Source organism: Cannabis sativa, chromosome 2 (assembly GCF_029168945.1).
Source record: "Cannabis sativa cultivar Pink pepper isolate KNU-18-1 chromosome 2, ASM2916894v1, whole genome shotgun sequence".
NCBI classification, from domain to species: domain Eukaryota; kingdom Viridiplantae; phylum Streptophyta; class Magnoliopsida; order Rosales; family Cannabaceae; genus Cannabis; species Cannabis sativa.
The window spans coordinates 31,917,963-31,928,450 of record NC_083602.1 but is presented as its reverse complement, the minus strand read 5'-3'; the positions used below and the strand labels follow the sequence as shown (position 1 = coordinate 31,928,450).

The window sequence follows — 10,488 nt, the reverse complement described above, 5'->3', positions numbered from 1 at the left end:
TCTATATGTTCCACCATTACATGTACACATCATTAGTTATCCATTGTTATAATCCTAATTTGATCAATGATCCTCTATATGAATGATCTACACTGTAAAGGGATTAGATTACCGTTACACCCTACAATGTATTTTATCCTTAAAACACTTAAGCCCGTATAAATGATATTTCAGCTTATGTGAAATGAGATCTCCACCATTTATTTTTGTTTGGTCAAGCTCGAAGGAGATCATCCTTTACTTACTATTTGCCGCATGTAGGTTATAGATTCCATGTTTATGTTAGCGCTCCCACTCAATTGCACTACCGTGTTCCCAAAATGTATGTATCACCCCGACGCAAAAGTAAGCTTAACTAACAAATCAAAGAACACGAATAGCCTCTCGAGATCGAGCCTAATCATAACAAAAGATTAAGATCATTTCGATCTAAAGATCAACCAGGTGATATTGACTTGAATAGATACTACGGTAAGTTTAATAAATCTAAGTCAAAGTTCAATATCTGTCCCTTCCGATGCATACTCCATGCATCCAACCTGAGCTTTACTTTAACCAATGCTCTGGAAAGAACATAGCATTTCTCCAAATGCAAGTAAACTCTGTTGTAGATTATCATATCAGTAAAACCATGTGTCTGATAAATCTAGGAAACTTTATTCACATAGTCATGTTTACTTTCCAAAGTGTTGACGACACACAAACAAGATCAAGTGTGTGTGAAAAGGGTTTCAGATGAAATTATACATTATGTACATATAATCATGAAATAAATCATGTGAACCATGCAACAGTAAATGCTATTTCTCATCTATATTAATAAGTAAATCTGATTATATTGAAATGAGTTTTATTTAGGGCATAAAACCCAACAGCAATACCATTTGAAGATGATGCTCGTGCTCCTCTTCTGACTGAGAGTATACGAGAATGTCGTCGATAAACGCTATGACACAGTTATCGAGGAAATCCTTGAATACCCTATTCATGAGATCCATATAGGCTTCATGAGCATTAGTCAATCCGAATGACATTACCAAAAACTCATGTTGCTCATATCCGGTTCGAAAATCCGCCTTTGGTGTGTCCTCTTCCCCGATTCCGAGTTGATAATAAACTTTTCGCATCGTAGATCAATCTTCGAAAACACTGTCTTTCCCTGAAGCTGATCGAACAAATCATCGATTCCGGGTAACGGATACTCGTTCTTAACTCGTCAACTTGTTTAGCTCCCTATAATCAATACACATTCTAAGGGAACCATCCTTCTTTTTCACAAACAACCGGAGCTCCCTGTGGCGATACACCGGGCCGATAAACCCAATGTCAAGCATCCCCCGAAGCTACAACTTAAGCTCCTCGAGTCTCCGTCGTGTTTCCATCCGATATGGAGCTTTAGAAACAAAAAGTTCGGCTCCTGTGTGCCGATCAATTACAAAATTAATCTCTCGTTGCGGCAGAAATCCCGACAACTCTTCAGGAAACACATCGAGAAAGTCTCTTACCACCCTGACTGCCTCAGGCCTAAATGTTCGGGTCTGTTTGATTGTAATCACCACTGCTAGAAATCCTACACAACCACTGTGTAATAAATCTCTAGCCTTCAGTACAGAAATAACTGGGATCCGAGATCCCTGAACTGATCCAACATAAACAAATGTATCTTCACCTTCTAGCTGAAAAGTCACCATTTTCCGTTTACAGTCTATACTGGCTGAATACTAGGACAAAAAATCTATCCCAAGTATAATGTCAAACTCTGTTAATTCCAGTTCTATAAGGTCAGCACTCAACTCCCTATCCTCGATCTTAACTGGCATAGACCTAATGCGCCTATTAGAGATAACCAACTCCCTACTAGGCATTAGGGTTCCAAACCCTCTTTTCTAAAATATCACAAGGCCTACCCAAAAGATCAATTATTCTTGCAGCTACATATGAGCGTGTACTTCCCGAATCAAATAATACTATAAACAAGGAGTTGTTGATAGGAAGCTGACCTGTCACAACCGAAGGACTGGCTGCAGCATCAGCTTGGGTAATAGGGAACACTCGAGCAGGAACCAGTTTCACCTCACCTTTCGGCTCCTCTTTCTTTGCCTGAGGGCAATCTTTCTTGAAATGCCCCACCATGCCACAAGGCAGAAAGCATGTCTTTCGGTTGCCAGACTCCCTCGCCTTGGTTTCCACGAACTCGCTTACTTTATCCCGAACCACCAGATGTCGGGGTAACTTTCCTCTTCTAATTAGGCAGGAAAGGGAGTCACCACCATCCCTACCATAAACATAGAAGTAGGAAAAGTGGGGGTTCCACCAACAGCTCCGAGTCACTTCCGGGGCTCACCGAAGAAATTTTGCTGCACCCTCGAGGCTCTCAAAGCCTTTTCAACCATTTCAACATATGAGGTTGCTTCGGTGGTAGTAATCCTCACCAAATCGTGCCTAATCTTCGCACTCCAAAGCCGAGCCCAAATACTTTTCTTTTCTTACTAAAATCAGTTGGCACGATTCCCACGGCCGAGCTTGGCTAGGACGGTCAAACTTAGTAGTATACTCCGCAACTGAACTCCCCTCGGTTTGTACCAACTACTATGAACTCTTTCCGCTTAGCACCGCGGACGGCTTCATTGTAGTATTTAGAGTTAAACAACTCCTTGAATTCCTCCCGAGTCATCACCTGTGTGATGTCCTCATTGTGAGGGTTATCAACCTCCGCACCCACACGAAGGAGCGTCCTCACGAAACCGGAAAGTGAGCGCATGTCAACTCGATCGTTACCAACCACTCCCATAAAGTTGAGGATATGCTCAATCACCGTGAGCCACTTTGCTCGGCCTTCATTTACATCGTGACCTCCCGTAAACACCGGAGGTGCTTGCTTCCGAAACCTTTCATACAACGGCTCCATACGGTTGCCAACAATAGGTTGTTACGTTGGCACCAGCCGGAACTACGACGGCCTCGAGCAAGCTTGTTGAGGAGGCTCGGCGAGAAGGGACCTCGCCGCTCTCAACCTCTCGAGATCTCTTCATCCCGCCGGCGGATCTCGGTCTTGCATTTGCATGGAAATCTGCAGCTCCCCAATCCCGGGAGGAGCCAGGTGGATTTACGGTGGGCGACCACCCGAGCTCTACCACGGCCTACGGTCGCGACCCACAAGGGATTTTGGGGACTCTTCCTACGACCACCTCCCAGGTCTCAACCATGTCACCCCGACTTCTTGTATTTTGCGGGGCGTCCATTTTATAGGACTTAGCCTACGAATCCATAAGCCGAGAGCGGAGTTAGACATGCGTGTATCGATCTAGAGCTTAACACCGCTCTTAAGGACTTAAAGGCAACACCAACTTTAAAAATAATTAATTAAAATCTAATATGCTTCCTAACATACTTTCACAATTATTTAAAATACTAAACTAGTACGCGCTTACCGAACCGAAAGTGAACCGAGCTTTCTACGATGAAGATTTTACATGTCTTAGCAAGCTTCGGTAGACAAACACAGCGGCTTCCGATACCAAAATTGTAACGCCTCTAATGTCTTTGTGCGTGGCTCTTTACGGCGTGCTTTTTTCAATTACGATTGCAATCTTTGCTAATCAAAGAATTTTCTTTCAAAAAATGTGTCAAACTAAAACTTTTATATTAATTAATAAATTTTATAATATATTAAAATATTTACAAGGTGTCGGGATCCCGTTTTTTAAACTTTTCAAACTTAATATTCCAAAATACATAATATACGGGTCGCATAACGACTACAAAATACAACTCCCGGATGTCCACAGATCGAACACTCCAGTCGCGCCGCTTTGACATGTACACTGCTCACCCTAGCTCGGGTTCACTCCTGTTCGGCCTTTCGCCTTTCCTTTACCTACACATGGAAGTAGAACCGTGAGTCGACAAAGCATATAACATATCATATATAATTTTTGACTTGTACTTAGGCGCCCATACACCTATTTACAAGGCTTAACAGATGAGTACGAACGTTCCATACTAGGGTATAGCCACTATACCACATGCACTACGTACCTCGATGTACGAGTATTGATAGGGTTTGTTCATATCCTGAGTACCCCTGAGTGATATACCGCGCACTCCCAGTACCTCTCCGTACTTATGCTGGTATCACGGTACTCTCAAATAACATTCACTATACCAATGCACTCTATACCATATCCGTATAAAGTTGTTTTTGGTAGCGTAAATAAAATTTTTTTTTTTTTAAGCATGCATATACATACAACTCAAAGAGATATTCATATCACACATTATCCGTCTTTCCGAATTCAAGTGTGCTGGCTGACACCGAATGGAAAATCTCAGTGCTAGATGGAGTGACGCCTAATCACATTAATTGTAACACAGATGAGTGACTTGCTAAATCACTTTTAGGGAACTTAAACTTGAAACTAAAAGTTTCCCTATCGATAAATAACATGGCAATACTCCTAAATATCTCAAAAATGGGAAAAACTAGGGTTCCAAAAACTCTAACCTACATGACGGCTTCCACCGGAAGTCCGGCTTCGGGTCACCAACCGGTCGACCAAGTTGGCTGTGTCCCCCAAAAGAAAGCCGAAATTCGGGTTCTATGCGTCTGGGAACCCGAAAAAATGCCCCCATGACCTCAAAACCAAGCCAAACTCTTACCAAACTTTCCAAGATACCCGTACAATGCATATACAACATTTTCCAACTAGTAATTCATAGAAAAAACCACTTAAATCAAATTATGCCATTAAAAGACCTAAACTTGAGTTTTCAAAAACTCAAGCTTACTTAATTCCCACACCATAGCTCAAAACTAATATCCAGAGGCTTAAAAAGCAATCTCAAAACAATCTTAGAAATCATACTACACAATCTTTAAACCCTAACAACACTCTAACTTCAAAAAATCACATACTAAACCAAACTTTAAAGCTTCAAAAATAAACAACCATGATTCTAAAATTACCTTAGCTTAATTCGCTCTAGAATTCTTTGCCGAAACTCCAAAGACTCAGCGAGAGTAAAACCCCCCTTGATTTTCGGTTTGGCGTCGAACAGTTATAGGAGCAGAAGATGAATTCTCTAATATTGGCCTTTTTCTTTCTTATTTTCCTTTAATTTCCTTCTCTCTCTCTTTCTTAATGAGTAATGGGTTAATTCACTTAACCTTGGATGAGAAAAAATAAGTTGCAAGGTGTCACAAGGTTGGGCACCACCTAACTCAACTAATTTACCAAGTTGACAAAATCTTGCTTACTTTGAATTCCAAAAACTTGCAAAGTGGTATTTCAAAAGCTAGTGGAGTAAAATGGTCAAATTCCATAACCCCGCTTAATTCTGGAGATATTTTATTTCCTCTAAAATATTTCACTACGAAATAAGGTTCTAAACTTACCCATGTGATCAAACTAGTCATCCATCGCTTTTTCCGTTGTCGCCGAGTAAAAATTACAAAAATAACATATTTCACATATAAGCTAAATAATACCCCTTAGAGTTTAATAAAATCTTCGAAATTGAAAAATTATAACTCTAATATTTATTTCTAAATATTGGGGTCCACAGAATAATTAATTTCATAAAATAACAAAATTAGTGCTAATTGCCTTTTCTAAAATCCAATTTACTAAAGCGGTCATTACAATTCAAATGGAACACCCTGCTAATTAATCGACTCGTCACTCCTCCCCCACCACGAGGTCCGTAGAAGAATGAAAGGGACAACATGTATACTTATTTGGGCATTTAGGTTCTTAGGGTTCGGGCACCACGGACCATCCATGGAAGGCGGCTCTCGTGAGCCACCATGGCCACGCGTGGCACATGGGCTGCTACAAAAGTGATGGGTAGGGAAAGCACACGAAGGCGGGGCCCCGGTCGCCATGACCGGAGTTCGGTACCCTCACGGGTCACACCTTCATCGCACCAGGGGCAGGCATCGACTTGCGGAGGAGGGGACATGAACCTTGAACCAACTCCGTAAGGAGCTCGAAGCCTCCCCAGAGCATCCATTTGTCGTTCATGGTTACCCATGTAAACAATAGATGTAAACATCAATTTGCATGGAGGAGAGCAGAACGCGTACCCCGACGTTGTGTATGGTCGTGGGTCAAGAGACCCAAGCTCCATACGAGGGTGGCTATCATGTGGTCATGCATAGATTAGGTTTCGTGACAGATTCGAAACTTGGAGCTCACATGCGATGAATATTACATTGGTAAATAATTTTACATAAAAATAATTTTTTCATAAAAAATAAAATTATATAAAAATTACCTATACCCCACATGGCTTACATTATTTTTTTTAGGAAAAATAACTTAATTTTTATAAATAAAATTAACGATCCACCACCTTTCATACATTCACTTGATAAAGTTATCGCCCATTCACATACATATCACATTTATATATATATATAAAAGCATAAAACTCACACAAAATTTAACATATACATTCATGGAACTCTTCTTGATACCAATTGTTAGTTTTATGGTACTAAAGTATATAGTAAAATAATTGTATATCTGATTATCAGAAATACATACCTCTTGATGTCTATCAAGGTATTCTTAATTCTTCTCGTAAGTTATATCCTTTTGGGTTAATTAGAAACTCACACCTGTAGTCTTTCAAATCGATCCACCACACACAAGGAATAGAAGGTGGGCTACTGCGGGGATAAATAGTATATGAAGTTCTTGTATAAATGCGAGCACATGATCAAAAACAACATCTTATGTGAAGAGAGAAAAAAGTTTAACTTGGTCAAAATACTTTTTAGGCTTTTAGAAAAGTTAAGCATACAAAATTTTCCATTTAGAACTTTATTATAAGATATATGTAAATAAACCTAGTATAGGTATTATTTAATTAATCATTTAATTCAAATCTATTTATTAAATTATATTTAATTATTTAAATAAATAATATAACAAAATTTGGTTATAGATATTTACATCTAATAACCGATTGAGGAGAATCTCTCAACTTCATTTGAGTAGAATATCTCAAACTACTTTTCAAATTTAAATATTTATCAATTGAATTAATTAATTAACCCAAAAATAAAAAACCAATGTGGACTCCCCATAGCAATGGGGCGCATACACTTTGTGTAATGGGAATATTTTACCACGATCCACACATTTACCTAACAAGTATGTTTCATTAACATCCTAAATATGAATTCTCTAAAACAATGAAATAAACACATACGGCTTTAAGAAAACCTTACACATTGGTTGCGTGGAATATAATGATTCCTTCCGATTCAAGATCTCTAGCCATTGATTCCTTTCTGTAGCAGAGCATTAACAAGATCTGAACTTGGATCTCTTTCTCTCCTTCGGGTTTGGTTACCACTGTCTTACTCACTATGGTTGAGTACTTGACTTGCTATGTGTGGGCATGGCACTCAGTCACTCAAGGCTTTCGAATATGGTGAAGAACAATGAAGGAGGTGAAATCTCTATATGAAGGAGCTCTCATCTAGGATTTGGTTGAATAGTCGGGTTGACATTAGTTGGATGAGTGAGAGTATCATGTTCCTTTGTTGATTATATGGATTGATGAGATTCAATAAATGAAATCTAATTTATTGGAGGTTAGAATTATAGGTCAATGTTTTCTCGAATTGCCACCATAAAACACGATCAAGGGTGGGATAAATGTTGTATATGAAAGTTTAAAAAAATCTATTTTTAATTAGCAAATAGTAATTATTTAACTTTGTAATAAATAATTTATTTTTTCAAATTAATTAAATAGAGAAAAAGATAAAAAGTTGTCGAGAAAAAAAAGTTGTTAGGACAAAAGGAACATCCCTTGTCTTAATTAAACGAAGGGGAGGCGCCACAAGACATAAGGTGTTAGGTTTTGTGCCCTAAATAAAATCTTCATTTCAATATAATCGTATTTACTAATTAATAAATATCAAAAATTACATTTTATGTTGCATGGTTCACATGATTTATTTCATGATTATGTTTAGCATGCATAAATTATATTAAGTCCGGAACAGATATGTATTTGTTCATGATTATAAAGTGTCGTCACCACGAGTTAGAATATAATCATGCTTATATGTTCAAAAAGTTTAATTCCTTGATTTGTCAGTTCACCGGATTTAGATTGGGCGGCATGATAATCTCCGGCGATATGTATACTTACACCTTCGGATAAGTGTTATGTCCTTTCAGTGGCATTGGCCCGAGTAAGTTTACCAAAGCATCGAATGTATGGAGTATACATCGAAGTGGACCGAAATGTCGATCTTAGATAAGATATCATAAACTTACCGTTATATCTTTCTAAGTCAATATCAAATGGTTGATATTAGGTCTATGGATCTTAACTCGACATGGTTAGGTTCGATCTCAAGATGTTGTTATTTGTGTTTTTTGATTTGTTAGTTAAGTTTCCTTACCTTTTGGTCCGGGTGATACGTACATTTTGGGAACATGATAGTACAATTGAGCTGGGAGCGCTAATCATAAGATATGGAATCTATAGCTTTAATAAGTTTTTAGAAGTGAAATGATTATTTCCTTTCGAGCTTGGCTAAATAGAGATAAATGATTGAGATCTCATTTCAGTAATTATATTAGTTTATTGAAAATATCATTTATAGGTAGCTTTTGAAGGATAAAATACATTGAAGGGTAGAACGGTAAATTTGTCCCTTTATTCAATGTAGATCATCTATAGAGGATCCTTGACTATTAGGATTGTAACAATGGATAATCATAACGTATCTATGCATCGTGGTACATATAGAGCATTCTATATAACCGAGAAGTAGCAATTCCAAGTTCTATAATTGGGTTCAACGAGGAATTAATAAGTTGCTGGGAATTTACTTGGTAAATTCTAGATTTGCTTATTAGAAGCTCGCTCATATAGGCCCATGGTTACCCCTCACTTAGTTGAGATAATACGTTTGCAGACCCGGTGAATTGATTTTAATTAATCAATTATAATTCTAACAATTAGACTATGTCTTATTTATGAATTTTCACTAAGTAATGGCTTAATTGTATGTTATAGGTGGTAAAGAGGTTTTCAGTGGTCAATTTGTTAATTAAGAAACTTTGTATGGTCTAATTAATAAATTACATATAAATGACAATTTTATTTAAAATTAATTAATATTATAATTATTAAATAAATAGTTTTGGCATTTATAGGTTTGAATTGGAAAATATAGTATTATTGAAAAGAAGAATAATTGGTTGAAAAAAAGTGGCAAAATTGTAACTAGTAATTGGCTCACATAAAGTGTACAGCTAGGAGTGTATGTGAATTTTGCCCAATTTTTTTATTCTTTTTTTTTAATCCATATAATTCAACCCTTAAGCCCATATAGTTAGCTCACTAAATTGGATTTATTTATTGAATCTCATCAATCAAATAATCCTCGTTTATTAATTCACATGATTACTCCACTCATAAATATAGAATTGAACTCTTATTAATTATATAATTATATTTACCGAAGTTTCACTGCGAGTGTCCTATTGATATAATCAATTGCGGTGATAAGCCTCTTCCTTATGTCATTTCGTAATTAGTTTTGGTCAAATTATTGTTTTACCCTTCTAATTACTTCTTTATCCCTTTAGTACCGATCAAACTAGTGAGAAAGTATACACTTTAGATCCAATTTAAATTTGTGCACAACTTTTCAGTTCCAGTAATTAACACTTACAAGGAAAGCAACATTCGCATCCTGTTAGGAATCCATAGTTGTAGATCATGTTCCCAACCATTCACATTATTAGACTCCCAAAAACGAAGTTGTAAGAATCATTTTCTGCGAGAAACTTTAACGAGTGAATCAAAAGAAACTTGAATAATAATGAAAGTGATTTCATGATTACTTTCACCAGATTTATACCTCCTCGATGTTACTATTGATCATTATTATGATATGAATTAGTGTCTTTATAAAGTAAGAATGAAGTAAGTTTGATAAAGACAATTTTATTCATATCGGTACCTTCGTCATATATAATCTCTATTATATACAACACCTTCACTTAGATATCATATACTACCTTAGTAATCCAAATTGAGATTACGTGCATCGAATAACGACCGTGCATCAATGAGCCATACTAGCAACTATTGATTAAAGATTCCTAAACTTTAATATGTTGCTGATTGTTTTATTCATGGTATTAAGGTGATCTTAAATTCTCCATATAACTACAAGTCATAACCTCTCATGTATGAATACGAATTTTTTTTATATTTATATATATAAATTATTCAACTATTAAATATCATGATTATTTAACATTCCCGCATATATCAAAGTATTCAACTCTTATTAATAATTAAAAATATCTTCACATTCTCTTCAGGGGCATAAACCCTTACAAGTTTTTACCAAGGAAGACACATCACATGTTCAATTCCCAACATATTGATCCACTTCCACAGTGATAATATTCTAGATTGCAAATAAATAGATAAAAATGGAGT

General features: G+C 36.8%; 1 protein-coding gene across 1 annotated transcript in view; it reads right to left on the bottom strand.

Annotated features, from left to right (window-relative positions):
* LOC115720018 (G-type lectin S-receptor-like serine/threonine-protein kinase At4g27290) overlaps window positions 1-2,791 on the bottom strand; it is a 4,835-nt gene extending 2,044 nt beyond the window's left edge. The window contains exon 1 of the mRNA XM_061109307.1: window positions 2,584-2,791. Within this exon, the coding sequence (XP_060965290.1) occupies window positions 2,584-2,791 (208 nt within the window). The remainder of the gene's footprint in view (window positions 1-2,583) is intronic.
* Between the last annotated feature and the right edge of the window lie 7,697 nt (window positions 2,792-10,488).